The sequence below is a fragment of the Poecile atricapillus genome, chromosome W, assembly GCF_030490865.1.
Source record: "Poecile atricapillus isolate bPoeAtr1 chromosome W, bPoeAtr1.hap1, whole genome shotgun sequence".
NCBI classification, from domain to species: domain Eukaryota; kingdom Metazoa; phylum Chordata; class Aves; order Passeriformes; family Paridae; genus Poecile; species Poecile atricapillus.
In genome coordinates this window covers 64,258,114-64,284,078 of record NC_081288.1, presented here as the reverse complement: position 1 = coordinate 64,284,078, position 25,965 = coordinate 64,258,114, and the positions used below count along the sequence as shown (strand labels likewise).

Genomic DNA, 25,965 nt, shown 5'->3' with positions numbered 1-25,965 from the left:
TGGCCCCGAACTACGCAGTTCTTTTATCTTTATACCTATTTTTACTCAATTAACAATAGACACATATATTATTTTTATTAATGACCCAATGACTCATCGCCTCTGTGATGCACTGCGGCATTTTCTATCCAATCACTTACTATTACTCAAAAACCTCTAGGAGAAGAACATGAAGAAGAAAGAAGAAGGGACAAGGGACAACACCCTAAATCCTCCATATTGTCTCCTGTTCTCTAAACTATTTTTTTCACTCAGTGATTTAAGAAGCTTTCTAATCTACACACCTACACTTTTAGCTTTTTCTATCTAACTTTAACATTTGTTTTCATGTATCACCATGAAAACATGCTCATGAATTTCATATTATATGAAATTCAGTGTTTTCTTGAATTTTAGAACTAAAAATTAAAAACAAGGGCACACAGTCTGTATCTCAGACTCCAACACCCTACAGAGACTGATGAAAAGACTAATGTATAGTTGGTACTGCTTTAACATCCCAGGTTTTGTCTCTACGGTGTCAGTTGAGAAAGGAAAAAAGTTGGGGGGGGGGCAGAAAAAGTTTCTGGAGTTTTTATTCTGGTTTCTTATTCTTGTAGTCCTGTTAATAAAGTTTCTTTATTCGTTTTAAGTTTTAAGCCTGTTTTGCCCTTCTAATCTGTATCTCACAGCAAGAAATGAGTAAGTATTCTGGTGATTTTTAGCTAGTGCTAAAAACCCCCACACTTGTTATATATATTTTTTTTAGTAAGGAACTGTTATTCCTTTTCCCATATCTTTGCCTCAAAGTCCTGTAATTTTAGAGTTATAATAAGTTGGAGGGAGGGGGTAATAATTTTTATTCCAGGAAGGTTCCTGCCTTCCTTAGCAGACACATGTAATTTAAACCAGGACATTATTGTCGAGGAGCTCAATGCTGAACTAGAACTCTATATGACATCTATTTACTATCAAATATGGATTCAATTGTTGTAAAATCTATGCTTATCTTTTTTAAAAAGGTCTTTGGACCACTCAATTATGTGTTTATATCCTGAATCTATCAAAGCAACATGCCTGTGTTGAGTATTATTACAAAATAGGAGCTTCCTCTTTCTTCTGAAGTACACATTTCCTCCTTTTTCTGATATAACCTCTGTGGTTGCTTTAGCATTAGTATTTAAAGTATCTTGATGTTGCTAAAATATGCTTTAGTAAAAATGCTCAAGTGGGCAATTAAGTTTCTGCATTATGAAGGCAGTAGGTTCTATAACTAATTATACTTGTTTAACTTCATGGTGTTTTGTTCTAGTCTGTTAAGTCTCCCTCTCTAATGTTACCTGAAGTAAATATTGGAGTTTCAATATCGGGAGCAGATCACTTATCTGAGGGGGCTTTTTGTTTACATTGGCACAGAGTGAAGATAGTTCAAGTCCCAAGAGACAATGCCTTTCTCATTCGGTCTTTGACCATACAACAGCATCACCAACCGTATCACCAATGCAACCATGGGAGATGACATCAAATAGGCACCTTCCTTTGTCTCAGTCCAGCCAACATCACTTGTCTGGGGAACGCTGCAGCACACCTGCACAAAGGAGGAAGAGGTAAGTAAGCTATTTAGGTAAGGGACCAGTTTCTTATTCTCTATATTGTCAACTCAGGGGAAACCTATTTGAGACAACACTGAATTGTAGTTATTATATGATAAATACTTTAATACTTCTTTTGACTTTTTTTAAACTAACTTTTAAGTGCAACAGAAAACTATTGAAAGTGATTCAAGTTCTTGCATCTTCCAATAATTTGTGAGAGTAGAGAGAAATTGGAGAAGGGAATGTTTATTAACATTTTTTGTTATGAGCTGGATACTTACATTCTGCACTGGAGAAATAAGCATTTTAAAAATGGGCAGGAGTGAATTGTAAGTTGACCTTGACTAGGTGCCAGGTGCTCACCTAGTCACTCTATCACTTTACCTCCTCAGTAGGACAGGGAGAAAAATATGTCTAAAAGCTTGTGGTAAAAATAAAGACAGGGAGATTGCTTACCAGTTCTTGTCACTGGCAAAACAGACTAGACTTGGTGAAATTAATTTAATTTATTACCAACTAATAACAGAGTAGGATAGTGAGAAATAAAACAAAAATAAATATACCTTCCCCCCATGTCTCCCTTCTTCCCAGACTCAACTTCCTTCCCAAATTTTCTGCCTCCTTCCCCCTGAGTGATGCAAGGGGATGGGGAATGGGGGTTGTAGTCTGTTCATAATGCTTTATGTCTGCTGGTCCTTCATTCTCATGCTCTTTCCCTGCTCCAGAATGGAGTCCCACCCACAGGAGACAGTCCTTCATGAACTTCTCTAACATGGATCCACCCCACAGACTTCAGCCCTTCAAGAACTGCTTCAGCATGGGTCCTTTCCACAGGGTCACAGGTCCTGCCAAGCTCTCTATAGGCTGCAACTTTCTTCTGGTCAAATCCATGTGCTCTGTTGTGGGATCCTCCAAGGGCTGCAGGGTAAATCTCTGCTCCACTATGGATGTCCATAAGCAGCAGGGGGACAACATGCATCACCATGGTCTTCACCATAGGCTGTAGGGGAATCTCAGTTTCGGTGCCTGCAGCACATACTCCCCCTCCTTCTTCACTAACCTTGGTGTCTGCAGAGTTGTTTCTCTCACATAGTCTCACTCTTCTCTCTCATCTGCTGTTATGCACAATTTGTAACCCTTTCTTAAAAATATTTACAATGTTGCTGATTGGCTCAGCTTTGGCCAGCCTTGGAGCTGGCTAGAACTGTCTCTCATATGGGGGCAGCTTCTGCCATCTTCTCACAAAGGCCACTTCTGCAGCCCCTCTGCTACTATTGTTGTATGCAATTTTTGGAATTCCTAATAACAGTGCTTGATTATATAACTCTTTCCACCTCTGATTTTTAGGTGGATGATCTGTAAGTCCTGGTTCTCATAAATAGTTAGTTTGTCTGACATTATGGCCAGTGTGTTTGGTATCACCATGGAAATAATTCCATCCCATACCTTGTGCATGATTTATGATATTATGCATTAGTGTTGCCCAGGTGGAGATTTCCCTAGGGATTAAGTCTGAAGCCACACTTCTAACCAATTGTACTTTAAAGGATGCATCTCTTTTGATTTCATCTCATTTTGCAATAGGGAAGGGTTTGGAGTATGGTGAGGCCCCCTTAGTAGCTTTAACATATAGTCCATGGCTGCAGTAATAGGAGCATCAATAGGTTGATGCTCATGCATGTCTTGGATGCAGGCAGCTTTAGTAATAACAGGGGAGAGCTCAGACAAAGAATTAATAAATATTGCCAGAGGCTCTCCCCTCTCCTGCACATCCATTCTGCCAGCCCAGTATGCCACCCTACTTGTTATTGAGTGTCATTTAGGGGAAAAAGGACCAGAAGATAAAATAACACCAGGACCCAAGAACCTGTTGGCCTCTTCACCATTAATAGGATTCAGTCTCCTCCAGTTAAATAAACATGTCACAAATATTCAGTTTCAGTTTTACCTGCCTTACAGCCATAGCATTATTGTAAATTAGTCATGTGAATTGAATCAAATGGGGGGTTTTTTTGGGTATTGTTAGCCTTCAGGAACACATAATCACGGAATGATTATATGAAGGTGCTTTATTAAAGAGCTCTGGGCTTCAGGGGTACACATACCCAAATCTGACCCACCTTGGTTTTGAGCTGAACATGTTTTTATACTCTATTGTTATATAACTTTCATATTAATTATTAAACTTACATTGTTCCATTGTATGCATTGATTTTACCCAAGCATGGATTTCTTGTGATCCCCCCAAACCCCTAACATAGTTTCTCATGATTCTTTAAACAATAATTATATCTAATCACATCTAACAATTTTATCATTTATCATATACTGACTATACAGGTGCAGTTTCACATGATCTTAGCAAGCATAAGGCCTAACATTTCCCAGGGCCTACTTTTAACACTTTTCCCAGGGCTTACCAAGCCTAGCTTTCTTCCTAACTCCCCAAATTTTATATGATTTTAAAATCTTTTACTATCAGTATGATTTCCCTGTCTACCCTGAGGTCCAGTGGTTACCTCAGTTTTTACAATGGGCCTGGCTATGCACATAGGGGGATTATTAGGAGGTAAAAAATAATCTTCTCCTGGTTCATTATCACTGGGATCACCCCATATGTTACTGTCCCAAACTTCAGGAGATGCAATTAATTTCCTAATTTGCACAATGTTAGGAGGTTTTGGAGCCTGCGTAAGCATTAGCTCAGCTTTTTCTCCTAGCTTTTGTTACCCTTTCTGTTCCTCTTGTAACTGTATCTGCAGATGTTCTATTTTCAAGGACAATAACTCAGTCACTTTCCTAGTTCCCAGTTCAGTTTTTAGTTCTTGTTTCTCTTTAATAATATCTTTTTTGGTATTGGCAGGAAGATTCTAGACAGGTGCCTAGCATTTTTCAAATAATTATTTTATCTTTCCCATCCCTTCAACTGAGTTGCAGAATAAGGACTTTATAATCAAAATTGTAAAGAGATATGTTTTACTTCCAGCAGCTGACAGCAGCAGGGATGCATGGGGAATTCTCCACCATGCATGTGTACTTGATTGAGACAGGTTATAGGTTTCAATACACATTGACATCGTAAGTCCACACGTCTCTGCCCACCCATTCCTCGCCCATCCTCTGCCTTCTTGCACTTCATAATATAATTAGTCTTCTGTGGTGCCACACATCCTGGTGTTCATGGACAGTGGTCTTCTGATGAAGCAAAGACATCTTTCTCAGTGTTCACTGATTGACCCGTCTCTGGGCAAGCACAGTGGAGGTTTGGCTTTCTCCCGGGTCAGTTTGCCCTGGCCAAAACCAGGAGCCTGGGTTTTGCTGGCTTCTTAAACCACAGGTTCTGCTTTATCGGGTTTTCATAATACCTAAGTATTGCTTTACTGAGTTTTCACAATATACATCTTATCTTTATGGCTTTTACCTAGCAAATAAATTCCTATGTGTTCTTGTTACAAGTTGTTTCTACCTTTGAAATAAGCTATATTTCTTTTTCCCTCCACCTGCTTAAGCATTATATACTTCTAAAATTCTGAATTTTCATAAGCATACATCTTTCCCATATCACAACAGTCACTAGCAACTTTTAAATGTTCTTCCACAGTTAAATTGTTGCATTTCTCCTATGGTGTGGAGTTTGGGGAGATGACAGATGGCTTCTTTCCAATCTCTGCTGAGTCATTGATGTCCATGGAAGATCTCCAGCCCCAAATAAATCACTGCTTCCTTGGAAATCTGTGCTTTCTCTTTTGAAACTCTATACCTACTTAGTCCCAAAAAGTTTAACAGACAGTGAGTTGGATGCAGTGATCTTGATCTTCGGCAGCAATTAGTATATCATCCACATAATATAAAACAACTCCTCTTGTCTGTTGCCTTCTCTAGTCCTCCAATTCTTTTGCCAGCTGGTTTCCAAGTATAGTTGGGCTATTCTTGAAACCCTGGGGTAGGACTGTTCAGGTCAGTTGGCTTCTTCTCCCTGTTTCATGACTATCCCACTTGAAAGCAAAAAGTTCTTGACTGCTCTTATTGACAGGAATACAGAAAAAGGCATCTTTAAGATATAGCATGGTGAACCACCCTAAATCATCTGTCAGTGTGGTCAAAAAGGTATATGGATTGGCCACATCTGGGTGAATATCCTCTGTTATTTTGTTAACTGCCCTTAAATCTTGCACCAATTGGTAGTTTTTACCATCAGCCCTTTTTACTGGCAGGATGAACATGTTTTATTTGGCTTCACATTCTACTGATAACCCAAATTTAAGGAACTTCTCAATTATAGGAGCTAACCCTCTACAACTTTTAAACTTCAAAGGGTATTGGTTTTGTCTTACGGGTGGGGTTCCAGGTTCGATTGCTCTGGTTACAGGCTTTTACTAGTTTGAAAGCAAACCAGTAGGAGATCCCAAGTCAGAACTACAATTAAATAGGAAAATTACAATAAATGCAATAGTACAAAAAACACTGACAGAGTCAGAATATAACCTGACACCCTGTCAGTCAGGGTGTTGGTAGCTGTCTGAATAAATGGTGGCTGCAGTCCTCCTGGAGTGATAGATGTGGTTCTGTTGAAGCAGTGATCCTGTAGAAGGGTGTGGTCTTCCTCTGAAGGTCCAGTGGTGGTTTAGAAGGGTCTGGTCTTCCTCTGGGAATCCAGTAGATAAGGCTGTTTGTGGTGTTCCAAGTCTCAGATTATATCTAGGTAGGAATGCTTGGTTTGTACCCCCTGGGAAGAGCATCTCACAATGGGATGATGTAATTTTATCAGTCATGCAGTGAGACTCAATGGCCCATTAATAAAAGATATCCCCCTGGAGGGGGGATGGGTCATGGAAGAGATAAAGAACACTGCCCTGTCACCCTGAAAATTAAACCTTCTGATAATATTTTCATAGTTTTAGTTACTTTCCCATGAAAGTCCTATAAACATAAGTTATCACATTCCTTCTAAGAAATGTCTTTTGATGGACGTTTCTCATGACCAGTGTGCTTGGGAAGGTGGTAACTTAATTATCCAATCCCTGGTCATTGTTGAGAATCTATAAATACTGGAGTCAGAGAATAAAAGACGGTTTTTTGTTCTGACACTGAGAGTGTTCATGTGAATCATTTTGTGTCCTTTAGCCACACTGCCCCACCTGGTTTTAACAGATGGTAATAGAATACATACTTTTGGTTACATCTTACATTGTAACCTAAGACAAGGTTGTGCACATTTGGACCTCCCAGGAAAATCACTAGCCCACACTATTGGAATGACAGCATTTTAAGCTTCTATGGGGATTTCACCATGGTCCTCCTGTATGAAAAGGGCAGCTGCTCCACAGATTTAGTTTCAGGAATTATAACTTTTATTCTCCCCCTCTTGCTAAATTTAATTTCCGCTTCTAAATTCTCTAATAGGTCCCTACCTAGCAAAGGCTTCGGAGAGTTTGGCATGTAGAGGAATTGATGAGTCACCCAATGTTTTCCCAATTTAAAATTTAAAGTTTGGAAGAAAGGCCTTGATTCACTTACCCCTGTAGCACAAATCACTTCTAGAGTATCTTGACTCAGTCTCTCTTTTAAGGTGTTTAACACAGAATATGTTGCCCCTGTATTCACCATGAATTCAATTTCATTTTTCCCCAACTTAGCTATAACCAAGGGTTCCACTAGGGAGAAAACCTTTGGTCCCCTTCAATCCCCATTCACAGCTAGTACAGGAGCTGGGTCTGGGGTTTTCTTTTTCACCAACATCGGACACTCCTTTTTACAGTGTCCCTTGCTCTTGCAAAAAGCACATCGATCCTTATCCAGCGGGAGAGGAGTGTGGTAGTTTGACATTTAGGGAAAGGAGTAAGAACCACCCACAGAAGTTATTTATTTGAGAGAAGCTGCTGGGAGCTTCTTCTGTTCCTGAGATAGGTCAATAGCTGGCCAGTTTTGAGAACTGACAGCATTTTGCACCATTGAAAATTAGGTCGACCTCTGTGAATACCACCTTTTAAAAACCACAAGCCCAGGAACTGTCTCTTTGCTTCCGGCCTTGAAAGGTAGCAGAATTTTGATGAGGCTGGCCCTGCTCCCCCGCGGCCTGTGCAGCCTTGGGGAGGGGGGGGGAGGGGGCTGGGTCGGACCCCAATGGTTCCTGGGAAGGAAATGAAGGCTGCGGGGCCCCCACCCCCCCAGGCCCGGCCGGGCTCTCCTGCAGTGCTGGTTCCTCACTAGAAGCCCTCTGGGTCCCGTTCCAGTGGGGTGGCCGAAGCCCCTTCCCAGGGGGACTGAGCCCTCCCAGAGAGTCTGCAAAGCCCTTTCCAGTAGCGCCGCCAGGCCAGGCTGGCCCCGGTTTGGCTGAAATTCTGCTGCCGCTGAGTTTTACCAGAAACTGCTGGGCAGGGGGAGGGGAAGCCATCCGGCTGTTGCCCCAGCAGAGATCACGTGACCATCCACAAGACTGGGAAAGAGATTTAACCCTTTCACTACACAGATGAGACCTACAGACCTGGTTTTACCCCCAGGGAGAGAAAAGAGTGATCGACACGTAGAAAGACAACATGAAAACATCAAGGTCAGTAAAGGAAGGAGTCAAGCCTCAGATGGAAGAGGGATGAGGAGATGCCGAATGGGGCTGCAGTATTCTTTTGGTAGGGCTATGGAGATGGAAAATGATATACTGAAAATATCTTCTTTAATTAATGAAAGAGTATTGGGTGTTTGAAGTACTCAAGCTGTAGATCTGAGCAGAGGTGTCCATTGATGAAACTAAGCAGATGGTGGAGTAACTGTGATCTCATGAGATGCTTGAACAGAGAGATGAGAGTTGATGAAGATCCTTTGCCCCCAGTGAGAGAAGAAGAAAACATCTGTTCCCAGAGATGATCACAGAGACAGATGGAGAGAACCTTTGCCTTTGAATAACTCATCCTTAAAATAATACCCCATAAGTTCATGGCCCATGGACACACCTCTAGGAGGGCTGTGAAAATGGGAGGAAATGTCACAATGGCAGAATTTTTTCCCAGGCAGGTGCCAGTCATGGAAATGAAAAGCCACAAGAAAACTGTTTCTTGTGGAAAAGTCTCCATGGCATGATGAGAAAACTCCTCTCCCTACAAAGACTGATAAAAGACTATTGTATAGTTGGTACTCTTTTGTCATGGAGTGACTTTACCTTTAAGATAGCTTTGGGAGCTAAGGAAGTTGAAGCTGCTGGTGGCTGACGGGAGTCTTTTCTCCTGACCAATTATCGGTCATTTCTAAGAATTGACAGCAGTTTTGAACATTGAAAAGTGAGATCAACTTGTGAACACCACCTTAAGATGTAAAGCCAGAGTTCTCTTGCTCTTTTGGTTTCCGGCTTCTGAAAAGGTAACAAGGCTCTGTCTCGGCCTCCTCCCCGCCCCCCCTCCAGGCCGGACAAGGCCGCAGAGGGCGGGGGGGGGAGAAATGGAGCCGGCCGGCCTGGTTTAGCTTGTAGTTTTCCTGCTGGACTGAAACCTGACACCATGAACACTTGCAGCTTTTCCTAGACTTATTTTTTTTACTACTTGGATAAAACGTACAGATTACTCCTTTTTCCCAGAGAGACAGAGAGAGAGAGAGACAATCAACATGAAGAAGACAGTGAAGAAAAGAGTTAAGTTTTAGATAGGGAAGAGAGAATAAGGAGATGCTTTGAAAGCTGAAATATTTTTCTGTCAAAGCTATGGAGATGGACAATAGTGTTCTGAAAAAACTCCTTTAATTCATGACAGAGTATATTGGGAGGAATAGAGTGTTCAAAGTGTAGATTTTGAGCAAAAGGTGGAGTAATTGTGATACAGTGAGGTGCTGGAACAGAGTGAAGATTTGAGGCCTTGAGGGCAATGAAAAAACTGTTTTCCAGAGAAGTTCACAGAGACAGATGAAGAGAACTTTTGCCTTTGAATAACTCATCCTTAAAAAATGACATCCCTAGACTCATTGACCCATACACACCTCAGAGTGATGTGAAATGGGAGGAGAGAACTGATGGCAGAATTTCCGGGCAGCTGGCATCAGAGAAATAGAAAGCTATGAAGAAAAATAGTTTTCTTGTGAGAAACTCCATAGATTAGCAGAAGAAGACTTCTGTTTCTCTACAAAGGCTGATGAAAAGACTCTAGCAGGAATTGGGACTGTTTTAAACACCAAAGTTACAAAGTTTTTTTGTCTCTATGTTGTCATGTGAACAAAGGAATGGTAGGTAGTGGGGGGATAAAAGAGTTTTATGGAGGTTTATTCTGGTGTTCTTATTTTTGTAGTTCTGTTAATAAACTTTCTTTATTTCCTTTTAAGTTTTAAGCCTGTTTTGCTCTTGTTCTAATCCATATCTCACAGCAAGAAATAAGTAAGTTTTCTAGTGATTTTTTTAGTTATTGCCTTAAAACCACGACATTTATTTAGTGCGTTAACTGAGAAAACGAAATTGGCAAATCTAAACCACTACATCTTTTAACATCCCAGGTTTTGTCTGTACATTGTCAGTTGGGAAAGGAAAGTTAGGCAGGGGGAGGAAAGGTTTCTGGAGGCTTTATTCTGGTTTCTTATTCTTGTAGTCCTGTTAATAAAGTTTCTTTATTCCTTTTAAGTTTTAAGCCTGTTTTGCCCATCTCCTAATCCATATCTCACAGCGAGAAATGATTAAGTACTCTGGTGATTTTAGCCAGCACTAAAACCCACCACATTATTTGGTGTGTTGGCCGGAAAACTCAAATTGGCGAATCTAAACCACTACAAGGAGTATTCCTTTTTGATGCCTTAGATGACTTTTCCCGATCGCCTCTCTTACCATGCTAGTATTTGTCCCTATTTTTGGGATCCCTATTTCAATATGCTGTCCAAGCCATGTCCAATTTATCCATGTCTTGCCTCTCATTCATCTTTTGCAACTTTTTCCTTATATCGTCTGTAGATTGGCCTATAAACAGATAGACCAGATGTACCTTCCCTTCATCTGATTCGAGGTTCAAATTTGTGTATTTTTGTGCAGCCTCACTTAGCCTGTTTAAAAAGTCTCTCAGGGATTCATTCGCATGTTGTTTTATTTAGTATAATTTGGACCAATTTATTGCTTTAGGAGTAGCATTTCTTATACCATACATTACCCAATTCTGATAACGTTTCAACCTTTTCATTTTCCCTGTTACACTGGGGTCCCACTTTGGGTCATCTAAAGGGATAAATTCACTAACTGACCCTTGAAGGGTTCCAGCTGCTATTTGGTCCTCTAGTGCAGATTGAAGAGTCCTCCTAGCCATCTCTTTTTCAGTTTCATCAAGCAATGTGTCCATTATAGCATCTAAATCATTCCAATATGGATTTTGTGTCTTAATAGCCCTTTCTACAAAATTAGCCACCTTGTCTGGATTTTCTATATACTCTCCCACTAAGGATTTCCACTGTTGCATCTCAACAAGAGAAAAGGGAACTTTAATGTAGACAGGACCCTGGTTACACTGCCTATCGTAAGGGAGCTTGTATAGCTGTTTCTTCCTTTTTAGAGCTGGTGTGTCCAGCTATAGGGCTAGAGGCTTCTATAGCCTCCTGTGTCATTTTTCTGTTGAGAAACCGCCAGTTTATTCACCAGCCTTCACAGAAGTAAACGTGAACACCGTTTATTTCTATTATTAACACACTTTTTATAGGGTTCTAGAGGGTTCGCGGACAGAGCAAGCTACTATTGGCTAACACACACAGGTTTACATTCTTTTCCTTGTACACAAGAATATTGTTTTGTTTTACTCTCTTTTCTGCAGGCAAGTTTCAAGGACTTTAGCCTTTAATATCACGACTTATTTCAAAGGCTTGTTTGTGCATACAGGCCTTTACTAATATATAAAATATATCAACAATTCCCCCTTTCTCCTTTTGCACAAACCAGGCTTTGGATAAGATAACATACAACTTAGACTGTCATCCTGATTAACACTATAAGTAAAGTCCGCCCCCCTTCTAACACAAGAGACCTCAACCATTCAGTGATGCCCCAGCTAGCAAACTAACTTCCAATGGGGTCACTATCTTCTTTCAGGGCATGTAACCTATCCTGTAGCTGTTGCAGTTGCTTACGGATGGAAGCTGAATGATCAGTAAGATCCAAGCAGCACATGCCTTCAAACTCCTCACAGCCATGTCATTGTGCTAAGAGCAAAAAGTCAATTGCAGCTCGATTTTGTAATACTGCAAGACGTACACTACTCACATAAATGAACTTTTAAAAATGTTTACACTAGCTCTTGAAGGGGGGATACTTATACCTTATACTAATATAATAATCGCTACACACACTAAACTCCTTATTTTAATGATTATCTATCTACTTTTAACACACGTGCTCTGGTATATATGTAGTCTAAGCATGAAAGCAATTTGCAAAAAGGGTAAACACACAACTAAAATTTGTTTCATGCACAATTAGATAGAGTCTGCACTTTTCTCAGATCTTCACAGGAATTTCTCACAAACAGACTATGGCTTGACACAGTTTAGTCTTGAAACATTTGTTGTTCTCGCGGTGTCAGCTGACAGCCGATCAGAGATTGACTGAGGGCATCAACATTCTGATTGTTCTTTAGATCTTTCGTGGCTGGTTTGGTCCATCGGCTAGGCACCCACAGCGGTCCAGCATCTGTGGAAACACAACTGTAACCACGCCCGTTAAATAGCAATGGACTCGGTCCCCCCCAGATACTTGTTTTTGGGTTCTTGTAGTATAACTTAACCTCTGGGGTAGCTTGCATCTTTACTTGACTATTGTGAATGACCACTGGGGGTTGCTCTAGATCTCCAACTAAACTGAGGAAATTTAGAGTGAATAACACTTGCTGCAATCAAATGGTAGGGTCTAATTGTTCTGGTGTTTTTTGCTTATTCAAATACTCTTTCAGGGTCCTATGGGCTCTCTCTACAATGGCCTGTCCAGTAGACACATGGGGAATTCCAGTTACGTGTTTGACTCCTCATTTTTGTAAGAACTGAGAAACTCGTGTTCCTACATATGCAGGCCCATTGTCTGTTTTTATTTGTTTCGGAACTCCCATTGCGGCAAAGCACGCTACCAAATGTTGAATTACATGTATGCTTTTTTCTCCTACTTGTGCAGTGGCCCAAACCATTTTTGAAAAGGTATCTACTGTGACATGTACGTATTTGAGACGACCAAATTCAGGCACATGTGTTACATCCATTTGCCAAATTTCACAGGCTTGAAGACCTCTAGGGTTAACACCTAAGCCTAGAGTGGTTCCATATTGACTGCACTGTGGGCAGGACTTTACAATGCCTTGTGCATCTGTTAGGCTGATATTGAAGTGTCTCTGTAAGGCTTTTGCGGCTTGATGAAAGAGAGCATGACTCTCTCTTGCAGCTGCGAAAGAGTCTCTTGGTGCTGCTACAGCAGGACTGACAAGCATATCAGCTTTTGCATTGCCTTCTCCGAGACCTAATTCTGTTTGATGACTGTGGATGTGAATGATGCAACAGGGCTCATTTCTGTCCTCTATAGCTCTTTTGATTTGAAAAAATAGTTGACACAATCGCTTATTATCTGGTGGTTTGATGAGAGCATCTTCAATGCGTTGTACCACTCCTACCATGTACAATGAATCTGATACAATGTTCAGCTTACTGTCTCGCCAATGAGACAGTGCCCTTGTGACAGCTGTAAGTTCTAATGTCTGCAGTGAGTCATGTGCATCTCCATCTATAGTTTTACTTCTCCAACTCGAGTCTTCTTGCCAGGTACAGGCTGCTTTTTTCTGCCGACTTCCTTCATCTGTATATACTGTAAGGCCTTTTACCGGCTGCTTCACGACTTTGGGCTGTTGCAACCACCGCTGCCTTAAGATGACCTGCAGGCGTGGATCTCTAGGTTGCCTGTTGTGTACAGTTCCTGGATAGCTGAGCTGCGCTAATTGAATTGGTTCTGAATGTCTCAGCATCCACTCAAAATTTTCTACCGTTATTGGCAGACTGATATGTTCCGGCTCAGCACCACTAATTTCCACAATTCGTGTTCTCGCTTTTTTGATGAGATAAGCAATTGCTTCTGTCCTTTGCCAAATACTCATTGGTGGCGTATATGGTGTAAAAATCCACTCAAGAATTACTAAAGACTCTGCACATTTCTTCGCTGATTGGGCTAACTGTATCTTCTTGGCAGGCTGCTTGGCACCTCGACGGCTTCCCCCCCTTTCTCTTTTTGCCAAGCAGGCCACTGGAAGATGATAGCACATGGTGCAACAGAGTGGTTAAAAATCAGAAGTCCCAAAGGCACATCTGGCAATCTTCTGTCTGCTAGTGTTGAAAGCAGTTTCTTCCCTAGATAAATGAGACAGCTCTTCTGATGTGCAGAAAGGGTAATTGGAGTTTGTGGGTCTGTACCTTTTAAAAGGCTCATTAAGGGTGCTATCTCATAATTTCGGATAGTGGCAATGGATCGTACCCATTGCAGATCTCCAACAAGCCTTTGTGCATCATTGAGGGTGCAGATCTCAGTGGTTAATTCTAATTTTTGTGGGTGGACTGATGAAGATGTCAGAATCCACCCTAGGTACTTCCATGGGGCTTGTTTTTGAATTTTTTCTGGGGCAACCACCAAGCCTTTTGCTGCAAGCTGGGCGGTGATAAATGTGAGATCTTCATCTTGGAATGGATCACGTTGACAAAACAAGATGTCATCCATGTAGTGATAAATAATTGTCTGGGAGAGCTTGGCCCGCACAGGTGTCAGTGCCCAGTGCACGAACAATTGGCACATTGTTGGAGAATTTTTCATCCCCTGTGGAAGGACCACCCACTCAAATCTCTGAGATGGACTTTCTTTGTTGATTGACAGCAAAGTGAAGGCAAATCTCACTGTGTCTTCTTTCTGCAGGGGTATCGTGAAGAAACAGTCTTTCAAATCTATGACTAGAAGATGCTATTCTTGTGGCAGCATTGTGGGAGAGGGCATGCCTGGTTGTAATGCTCCCATTGCCCACATTTGGTCATTTACCTTGCATAGATCATGCAGCAATCGCCATTTTCCAGACTTCTTTGGGATGACAAAAATTGGAGTATTCCATGGGCTGAGCGATGGTTGGATATGCTTTGCTTGTAGCTGTTCCCTGACAAGTTCATGCGCAATTGCTAGCCGCTCCTGGGATAGAGGCCACTGCTCAACCCACACAGGCTCATTCGATTTCCACTGAATCCTTGCGGTTGGCGGCCTGTCAGCAGTGGCGACTACTGAAAAGGCGATTGATTGGGAAGAGTTAGTGTTGCCCCGAGCTGGCTGAGAACATCTCGACCAACGAGCCCTCCAAGAGTTCCAGGCAAAGGCATGACGTATGGACATAAGGTGGTAGTCTGTCCTTCAGGAAATCGAAACTGGATCGGGTGTACACTTCTCAGCGGCGTGGAGTATCCTCCTACACCTTGTACCGAGCTTAAGGCTCTGTGGAGAGGCCATGCTCTTGGCCGCCAAACTCGGCTGATGATGGTAACATCAGCTCCTGTGTCTAGCATCATCGATTCTTTGCTGTTTTGATCCGTGGCACTGGGTGATTTCAACTACTGGCCGATGACTCATTTGTTGAACGAGATTCACCACTGTGTCTCCTGTTCACCCAAATCCTTTGGCTTCGCGTCCAGGAGCACTTCAAAAAATGTCTTTCTCAGTTGCCACCTTTAGAAATAACACCAATTGAGCAATTCTTGTTCCCTTTTTGATTGTAAGTGGAGGGTCTAGGGTGTAGGCACACACTTGGATTTCACCAGTATAATCACCATTGATGACTCCTGGGAAAACAATAAGTCCTGCAATTCCAGCAGATCAACAAAGCGCCAAGTGCACTGGTTACAGAATAAACAGGTCGTGTAACTCCAGTTGGGATTCTGTGGATGGTGCTGTCAATGAGTGTAACATCTACTGATGCTGCCAAATCAATTCCCAGGCTTCCCCTGGTTGCTGGTGGGTTGAGCTGCTGAATAGAGTTGGGCCGGCAACTTCTGTCCTCTCACGGCGGCTCCTCGCGCTCTTGATCATGTTTTTTGCAAGGCGACATACTGAAGTAGCATGTTTGTCTGACTGACAGTGATCACACCACACAGCAGCTGGACAGGATTTTTGAAAGTGCCCTCTGTTACCACATCAAAAACAGATGCTTGAAGGTGTGGTGGAGGGTTTGCATCCACTTCCCAGTATACTGACAGCAGCAGCAATCAGACTTGTGGTTGGCTTGATGGCTTCTGCAACAGCATTGGCTACTAGCTGTCCTTGTTGCATCTGATTTACTCGCAGGGCAATATCTAGCATGTCTCCCACATCCGCTTGCTTTGGGAGTGTGGCAAGGATAGGCTTTATCTTCGAGTTGGCATTCTCAAAAGCTAACAGTTTAAACATCTTCTGTTTTGCCTCTTCAGTCATGTCATCCTGAGCTTTTAGGGCTGCTGACAGACGATCGATGAAATGGGAATACGGTTCCGTGAGGCCTTGCCGTACTGTTGTGAAGGAAGGATGAGGATTGGAATCAGGCACAGCATTAAAGGCTTGACGAGCAAGCTGTGCAGACAAATGATGCATTGCAAGAGGGTAGTTTAACTGTACAGCCATATGACTGAAAACTCCTGAACTAGTGAGCATGTCAGGATTAAGTCCATATAATACATCATTTTGATCTCGAGGTCGATTGGCTTCGAAAACTGCTAACCTTTTCCATTCCTTCTCCCACACCATAAGCTGTGATGGAGTTCAAAGCAGACGTGTGAGATTCTGGCTATCTATGGGACTATTAACATCAGAGGTGAACAGCCAATCCAATGCAGTGTTTGCAGCTTCAGATTTAATGCCATGCTAAGTAACTGTCTTTTTGGCTTTCTGCAAGATCTTCCAGTCATGCTGTTCATAACGTGGATTTTGCTGATCATATAAAATGGGACAAGCAACTGCCCCTGCTGCTTGCCATTCTCCCTCAAGAATTGCATCTCGAATGATGCCAGACCACCTCTGCTGTGCTCTGTGTTTTCTGTTCTCTTCCTCCAAGGTGATAGAGCTAGAACAAGGTTGTGGTGTTGACAGTGTTTCCAAAGGTGGTGCATTTGGTTCAGGACGCAGCATATCCTGTAGTTGTTGAACTGACTCTGCTCCTTGTCTTGGTGTTTGCTGCAGAGCTGCTTTCTCTTGTTGAGGCTGTGCTTTATTCGCACATAGGGTTTGTTCAATCTGAGCTTGAAGCTGTTGCACGAGCTGCTCTATTTGATGTTGCCATCCCAGTAGCTCTTTTTTTGATGTAGCGTTGTCATCAATTGGCTCTGCTCCTGCTGCAAGCTGTCCGTCATCGGAATGCATAGAAATATTATCATCGGGGCGGAGAGGGATGTCCTGCGGTCTTCCCCAGTGAACAGTAGATGGCATCAAAGGGTAGATCTTTGGTTTGCACTTTGCGGCTCTCATTTCTGCTGATGTATCAGGCTCCGCCTGGCTAGAGCTGGCGCCCACTCCTTCGGGGGGAGCCGTCATTTCTACATCCGCCTTCGGCAGGGTAACTTCCTGCTTAGGCTCCGCCGGCGGGGTCGGAACCGCATCGGAGCACCCCTGAGATTTTAAAAGATCCGACACGGTGCTACACTGCCTCCCTGTGAGCCCCTTCGCTGGACGGACATGCCCCACCCCGAAAAATGCACTCAAACGGCTCGTGGACCTGGCAGGAGGTGGCTGTGGCGTGTCCGTCTTGGACGGCGCCATGGCATCTAAAGCAGCCGCTGCTACTGAAGATTCTGCCTTCATATCCCTTAAGGTATTTAACACAATTTTCCATACTGAACCAAGGGCTATTACGTCTTTACTCTTTCCCATGATTGCCGTGTCCCACATCAGATTCCCAACATCCGTCCATTCTTCGACCGCAAAAAGCAGTGAGGGCACAGCAAAATGCCCATGATTTTTCGCCCATATAATGAGCTTATCCAGGTCCTTTTCCCGGGCTGCTCCGCCTCATTTAACGAGGATGCTGAGAAGTAGTTTTTCTGCCACCGCAAATTCTGCTTCCATGCTAGCGGCCCGCGAGAGGGAAGGTTGCGACCTTTCTACTACGCTCTCCCCTCTCGGTCCCCCCCAGCAGCCTGAATTTCCACATCCAACTGCTCCGCGTCTCACCGCGCTCAGGCTGCCTATCCGGTGCCGATCCAAGCCCGCGGCTTCCCGCGCCCAGATCCGCTCCACTGGCTCCAAAGCCCCTCTGCCTGCAGGAGGTCCCTGTTTGGGCGCCAGATGTTGAGAAACCGCCAGTTTATTCACCAGCCTTCACAGAAGTAAACGTGAACACCGTTTATTTCTATTATTAACACACTTTTTATAGGGTTCTACAGGGTTCGCGGACAGAGCAAGCTACTATTGGCTAACACACACAGGTTTACATTCTTTTCCTTGTACACAAGAATATTGTTTTGCTTTACTCTCTCTTCTGCATGCAAGTTTCAAGGATTTTAGCCCTTAATATCATGACTTATTTCAAAGGCTGGTTTGTGCATACGGGCCTTTACTAATATATAAAATATATCAACATTTTTCCCCTTCTCTCTGTTGTGACAAATGCTTTTTCCTCAGTTTCCTCCTCTTCAGAGGAATTTTTTATATCTATGCTGGCAGGCTCAATTTTAATAGCATTTTCCTCCACAGTCTCCTCTCAAGATTTTGGGAGAGTATGGAGGTTGAGTCTACCTTTCCTTTCTTTTGGAAGTCTGTAATATTTTCCTGCCCGTGGGTTTTGTGTCCACGCCCAATGCAAGTGCTGCGTTATTTGGACCCACCCTGTAGGCATTGGATGATATGTCAGCAAGTCAGGAGGGTGGGTGATGGCTGGGAGGCCACCTGAGTGCCAGCTGTGCAGGCACTGTGGAGGAAGGCACCACCCCTGGCCCCCCGCACAGGGGCCATGGAAGAAGGCACCACCCCTGGTGCTGGCACTGGTGCAGGTGCCATGGGAAGAAATCCCCCCTTCCGGCCCCAGTGCCGTGGGGAGCACCAGCTGCGGGGGTGGTGGTGCCATGGGGAGTCTTCTCCTCCTGGCCCTGGAGGTGCTTATTTTAGCAATAAGCTAACAATATAGAGATAAGGGGTGGAATGTCCTGAGGTGACTTTATGATGCTGAATTGTATCCGAATTCATCTATTTATCCCAAAAATAAGTTTTGTGCCTTTAAATCCAAAAGCGAAGAGAGGGAGAAGGAAAAGCGGTGGAATTTTTTTGTAGCTGTATTCAAAAACATAAAGATAAGAGCTTCAGCTCTCTCTCAGTGTGTGTTATCTGCAGCATGGTCAGCAGGAGAGGGCTGTCCTTTATTTTGAGTTAGTTTTTTTTTTTAGTTAGCTGAGGCCAGAAATTTTTTTCGAACTGTTCAGCTATTGTTTAGTCCAGGAACACCAAGACTATTGTTCAGGGCCCCCCCAAGCTGCACTGCAGCCGAGACACTGGACCTGAGCCCCGGTGAGAGAAACCCAAGCCCCAGAGAGACTGGGAGAAAGCTGAGGACACACCCAAAAAAAAGACTGTGAACTACAAAAAGACTTTAAATTTGCCATTTCTTCAGAACAATGAAAGGTTACATTGTTTAATATTATTTTTTTCTTGCTTGTGAATACTTTGTTAAATAAACAGTTTTTTTCCAATTTTCTCGAAGGTTTATCCCCTGAACAGGTAAGAGAAAGGGCTGCTAAATTTTTCCCTTTAGAAAACATCCCTTTGAAGTTCCCTTCCAAATTTGTTCCAAAGCAGGACACTCTGTCAGCAGAGTGCAGGCCCCAGTTATCTTTCACCTGGAGGGGGGTGCAGGACATCTGAAACCAACTGCCCAAGGGGTGGAAGCACAATCCCACCATTTACCATGGATTGATCCAGACAACACTGGAAAAGGGTGAGGCTCCAGAGCATTTGCAGTGCATAGATTACATCATTGTGTGGGGAAACACATCAATGTAAGTATTTGAGAAAGGAGACAAAATCATCCAGATTCTCCTGGAAGCTGGCTTTGCCATCAAAACAGTAAGGTCAAGGGACCTGCCCAAGGGATCCAGTTCCTGGGAGTGAAGTGGCAAGATGAATGACATCAGATACATACTGAGGTCATTAAAAAGATCACAGTGATGTCTCCACCAACCAGCAAGAAGGAAACGCAAGCTTTCCTAGGTGTCATAGGTTTCTAGAGGATGCATGTCCCCAAGTACAGCCAGAATGTGAGCCCTCTTTACCTGGTAACCCACAAGAAGAACAATTTCCAGTGGAGCTCTGAACAGCAACAAGCCTTTTCCCAGATCAAGCAGGAGATTGCTCATGCAGCAGCCTTTGGCCCAGTCAGGACAGGACCAGATGTGAAGAATGTGGTCTACTCTGTAGTCGGGAACAATGGTCTTTCCTGGAGCCTTTGGCAGAAGGTGCCTGGTGAGACATGGGACCAACCACATGGATTCTGGAGTCAAAGCCACAGGGGGTCTGTATCCAATTACATCCCAACAGAGAAGGAAATCTTGACAGCCTATGAAGGAGTTCAAGCTGCCTCAGAGAAGGAACAAATGACCTGTGCTGAGGAAGCTCCACTACCTGAGCTACCTGAACAGCCTGCCACAAGAAGAAACATGCTACTCTCTTTTCACTGATGGTTCCTGTCGCATTGTAAGGACAAACTAAAAATGGAAAGCATCCATATGGAGCCTCACATGACAGGTCTCAGAAGCTACTGAAGGAGAAGGTGGATCAAGCCAACTTGCTGAACTCAAGGCCATCCAGTTGGCCCTGTGCATTGCTGAACAAGAGAATTTGCCAAAGCTCCACCTCTACACTGATTTGTAGATGGTAGCCAATGCTCTGTGGGGGTGGCTGGAAAGGTAGAATAAGGCCAATTAGCAGCATAGAGGAAAACCAATCTGGACTGCTGAAGAATGGTAGAACATTGCCACTCAGGTAGAGGAGCTACCTATTAAAGTCTGGCATGTGGATGCCCATGTCCCCAGGAGTTGGGTTAATGAGGATCACTGTAACAACAAACAGGTGGGTCAGGCTGCAAAAATTGAAGTGTCACAGATAGATTTGGATTGGCAGCACAAGGGAGAGTTGTTTGTGTCTTGATGGGCCCATGATGCCTCAGGACACCAGGGCAGAGATACTACCTATAAGTGAGCATAAGACCAAGGGGTGGAATTAACCATGGACAGTATCTCCCAAGTTATACATGACTGTGAGATGTGCACTGCAATCAAGCAGGCCAAGCGGGTGAAGCCCCTATGGTATGGTGGGCAGTGGTTCAAATATAAGTGTGGGGAGGCTTGGCAGATTAATTACATCAGACTGCCTCAAACTTACCAAGGCAAGGGTTACTTTCTCACAATGGTAGATGCAACTACTGGATGTCTGAAGACCTCCCCCATGCCTCACGCTACTGCCTGGAACACTGTCCTGGACCTTGAAAAGCAAGTCATGTGGAGGCCTAGTACCCCCAAGAGAATTGAGTGAGACAACAGGACTGTTATGACGTGAGAGGGGAGAGCTTAGACAAGTCCCTGTCTTGACAGGCTTCTGGCAGTAGACAGTGGCTTTATTGAGGTGGCCAGCACCCCAAAACCCACTCTTGCTGGCAAGTTCTTAATGACCCATCAAGCCTGTTACATGAATTGAGTAAACCAAGCAAAACAGACATAAGACTTTAAACAGACTACTTACTACACAGGATAACACAAAAGGAACTACTAGTAGATAAAAATACAGTGCACCATTATAAAAGTACCTATGTTACAGCTAGCGATGAAATAGTATAGATTAGGAGCCAATGTCACTTACCAACAAATGATAGTGTGCAGAAGTCTCCTTAATTTCTTTCAATCCCCGGGGAAGTAACTTGACACCAACATCTTGGTTATCAAGGAGAACTCTCCACACACTCAGAGTGTATAAAAGATTTCTGATTTCATGAAAATCATAGTGGTCTTTTATTGTTGGGAAAAGTGCTTGTCTGACAGTCACTTATTTTGGCTTATCCTTTTCTCATGCCAAGACAGGATGTGTATTGCTGGCTAAGGAGGTTTTCAGCCAAGATAATTCATCACATGGCAAACCATTCAGCCTAGTTTTGCCATATGTGATAGGGAGATAAGCTTTTGCTGTATCAGTGGGTGAAAAGTCCTGACACAGGGACTCATTTCAAGAATAGCCCTATAAACACTTGGGCCAGAGAACATGGTACTGAGTCAGTGTACCACATTCCTTACCATGCACCAGCTGCTGGGAAAGTTGAGCAGTGCAATGGACTCTTAAAAACAATATTGAAGGCACTAGGTGGGGGGTCCTTCAAGCAATGGGATCTACATTTAGCATAGGCTACATGGTTAGTTAACACCAGAGGTTCCAACAACCAAGCTGGCCCTGCCCAATCTGAAGCCCTGCATATGACAGACAGAGATAATGTTCTGGTAGCGCATATGAGAGGTATGTTAGGAAAGTCTATTTGGATTAATTATGCCTTGAGAAAAGACAAACCCATCCATGGGCTTGTTTTTGCTCAGGGACCAGGTTGCACCTTGTGGGTGATACAGGAAGAAGGAGAGAGAAGCTGTATACCTCAAGGGGACCTTATTTTAGGGTGAATCATCCATAATACAATGCCTTTATCTAGATCTAGATGTATATATGTATATAACTAGGATAATGCACATATGTCTGTCCTGGTTTAGGGCAAATTTTGGGAAGAAAATTCTGAAGGGGTCTCCTCTAGACAGCAGATTTCAGTGGCATGTCCCCCAAACAGTTTGGGAGGAAAATATCACAGAATTCACAGAATGACTATGTTGGAAGATACCTTCAAGATCATTGAGTCCAACCCATGCCCTAACACCTCAACTAAATCATGGCATCAAGTGCCATATCCAGTCTTTTTTTAAACACATCCAGGGATGGTGACTCCACCACCTCCCCAGGCAGGCCATTCCAGTACTTTATCACTCTTTCTGCTAAAAACTTTTTCCTAATATCCAACCTATATTTCCCTTGATACAACTTGATACTCTGTCCTCTTGTTCTGACAGTTGCTGCCTGGAGAAAGAGACCAACCCCCACCTGACTACAATCACCTTATAAGAAGTTGTAGAGACTGATAAGGTCACCACTGAGTCTCCTTTCCTCCAGGCTAAACAACCCCAGCTCCCTCAGTCATTCCTCATAGGGCTTGTGTTCCAAGCCCCTCACCAGCCTTGTTGCCCTCCTCTGGATGCCCTCAAGCGTCTCAGCATACTTCCTGAACTGAGTGGCACAGAACTGGACACAGTACTCAAGGTGCAACTTCATCAGTGCCAAGTATATGGGAAGAATGACCACCCTGGTCCTGCTGGCCACACTATTCCTGATACAGGCCAGGATGCTGTTGGCCTTCTTGGCCACCATGGCACACTACTGGCTCATGTTCAGTTGGCCGTCAACCAGTACTCCCAGGTCCTTTTCTGCCTGGGCACTCTCCAGCCACACTGTCCCCAGCCCATAACTATGAAGAGGATCATTGTGGCCAAAATGCAGGACTCGGCACTTGGACTTATTGAACTTCATCCTATTGGACTTCGCCCATCCATCTAACCATTCCAAGTCTCTCTGCAGAGCCCTCCTACCTTCCAATAGATTCGACACATGCTCCCAGCTTAGTGTCGTCTGCAAATTTGCTACTGAAAGACTCAATACCCTCATCCATGTCATCAATAAAGATATTGAGAAGAAATGGCCCCAGCAAAGATCCCTGTTCGACACCACTGGTGACTGGCTGCCAGCTGGGTGCAGCATCGTTCACCACCACTCTCTGGGTCCGGCCATCCAGCCAGTTCTTAACCCAGTGAAGGGTGCTCCCATCTAAGCCGTGGGCTGTCAGCTTTTTCAGGAGTATGCTGTGGGAGACAGTGTCAAAGGCCTTGCTGAAGTCCAGGTACACAAACATCCACAGTCTTTCCTGCATCCACAAGGTGGGTCACTTGGTCATAAAAGGAAATCGGGTTAGACAAACACAACCTACCCCTCCTAAACCCATGCTGGCTGGGTCTGATACCCGGGACATCCTGTAATTTCTGTATGATGACAGTATAAACTCTTCCATAACCTTACTGGGTACTGAGGTCAGGCTGACTGGTCTATAATTACTAGGATCCTCCTTCCCACCCTTTTTGTGAATGGGTGACACATTGGCCAGCTTCCAGTCACCTGGAACCTCACCAGTGAGCCAAGACTGTTGGAAAATGATGGAGAGCAGTTTTGAAAGCTCATCTGCCAGCTCCCTTATCACCCTGGCATGGGTCCCGTCTGGTCCCATAGATTTATGAACATCCAAGTGTCTCAACAGTTTTCTGACTGCCTCCTCTTGGATAACTGGGGGACCATTCTGCTACCTGACACCATCAACCAACCCAGGAGGACAGTTATCCTGAGGACAAGCAATCTTCCTACTAAATACTGAGGCCAAGATGGTGTTAAGCACCTCCGTCTTCTCCTTATCTGCAGTTACTAAGTTCCCTCCTGCATCCAATAGAGAAAAAAGGCTGGTCTTACCCTTCCTTTTACCATTAATATATTTTGAAAAACATTTCTTATTATCCTTTACAGAAGTCGCCATTTTAAGTTCGAACTGAGCTTTGGCCTCCCTATTTTTTTTCCTACATGCCTTAACAAGCCCCTTAAATACTTCCTGAGAAACCTGACCCTCCTTCCAAAGATGATACGTCCTCTTTTTATTCCTAAGTTCATCCAAAACCTCCTTGCCCATCCAGGCTGGATGTTTGCCTCATGGACTCATCTTTCAACACACAGGGATAGTCTGTTCCTGTGCCCTCAAGATCTGTTTTGAAGCACACCTAACTTTCCTGGACTCCCTTGTTTTTAAGGGCTGCTTCCCATGGAAACCTCTGAAGAAGTCTCCTAAATAGGCCAAAGTCTGCCCTCCGGAAGTCGAATGTAAAAATCTTATTCATGTTCCTCCTGATTTCACAAAATATCAAGAACTCTATAATTTCATGATCACTATGTCCCAAGTGGCCTCCAACCACCACATCTCCCACCAGCCCATCTCTATTTGTAAACAACAGGTCTAACATAGTCCCTCCTCTTGTGGGTTCACCCACCAGCTGCGACAAAAAGTTGTCTTCCACACACTCTAAAAACTTCCTGGACTGCCTCTTTTCTGCTGTATTAAGTTCCCAGCAAATGTCTGGTAGGCTGAAGTGGCCTATAAGAACAAGGCCTGAACATCCTGAAACATTCTCTAGCTGCTTATCAAATTAGTTGCCCACCTCTTCTTCCTGGTTGGGTGGAGGATAAGACTCCCAGTAGGATGTCAGCCTTGTTAGCCTTCCCCTTAATTCTTACCCATAGGCATTCAAATTTATCTTCATTAGTTTCAATACCTGTGGCTTCAAAAGCCTCCCTAATATTAAGGGCCACCCCTTCACCTCTTCTCCTCTTCCTATCTCTTCTGAAGACCTTGTAGCCATCCAGTGCAGCTTTCCAGCTATATGAGTCATCCTACCACGTTTCTGTGATGGCGACTACATCATATCTTTGCTGTTGCACCATGGCGTCCAACTCTTCTTGTTTGTTACTCATTCTGCATGCATTGGTATACGTGCACCTCAGCTGGGCTACTGATTTTACCACTAACTCAGACTTACCACCCTTGGGCCTGCTTCCAGACAGCCCAGCTGCATCCCCTTCCCCCTTCAAATCTAGTTTAAAGCCCTCTGAACATGTTCCCGCAGTTCATGAGCTAAAAACCTTCTGCCTTTAAAAGAGAGATGCAGCCCATCTGGCTACAGCAAGCCAGGTGCTGAAAAAGTTACCCCATGATCAAAGAATCCGAAATTCTGCCGATGACACGAATCCTTGGGCCACTTGTTGATAATGGGAGCTCTCCTATTCCTTTCATCATTTTTCTCAGCCACCAAAGGGACTGAGGAAAAGACTATCTGTGCCCCTGTCCTATCAACCACTTGACCCAGTGCCCTAAAGTCCCTTTTAATTGCCCTGACACTCCTCTTTTCAATCTCATCACTGCCTGCCTGGAGTATCAGCAGTGGATAATAATCAGAGGGCTGAATCAGTGCAGGAAGTCTCTCAGTGATATTCACTACTCAGGCCCCTTGGTGGCAGCAGACATCTCTGTGGGGTGGTTCCAGTCAACATATGGGGCCCTCTGTTCCCCTCAGAAGGGAGTCACCCACTACGACTGCCCTTCTTTTCTTTTTCATGTTAGTGGTGGTGATCCATTCTACAAATGAATCAAAATTGAGAGGCTCACTGGGCAGTTAATTTTTTTCTAAATCATCTGGCTGACTTTCTAGATCCAGGAGCTTATACCTATTCTGAAGTGGCACCTGGCTAGGGGATGTGGGTCGGGAG

The 25,965-nt window shown here is 43.8% G+C and overlaps 1 protein-coding gene across 1 annotated transcript in view; it reads left to right on the top strand.

The window, feature by feature from the left end:
* Positions 1 to 1,392: 1,392 nt before the first annotated feature.
* LOC131592107 (E3 ubiquitin-protein ligase RNF38-like) overlaps positions 1,393 to 25,965 on the top strand; it is a 239,915-nt gene continuing 215,342 nt past the window's right edge. Inside the window, exon 1 of the mRNA XM_058863381.1 lies at positions 1,393 to 1,586. Coding sequence (XP_058719364.1) covers positions 1,480 to 1,586 — 107 coding nt within the window. The 5' untranslated portion in view covers positions 1,393 to 1,479. The remainder of the gene's footprint in view (positions 1,587 to 25,965) is intronic.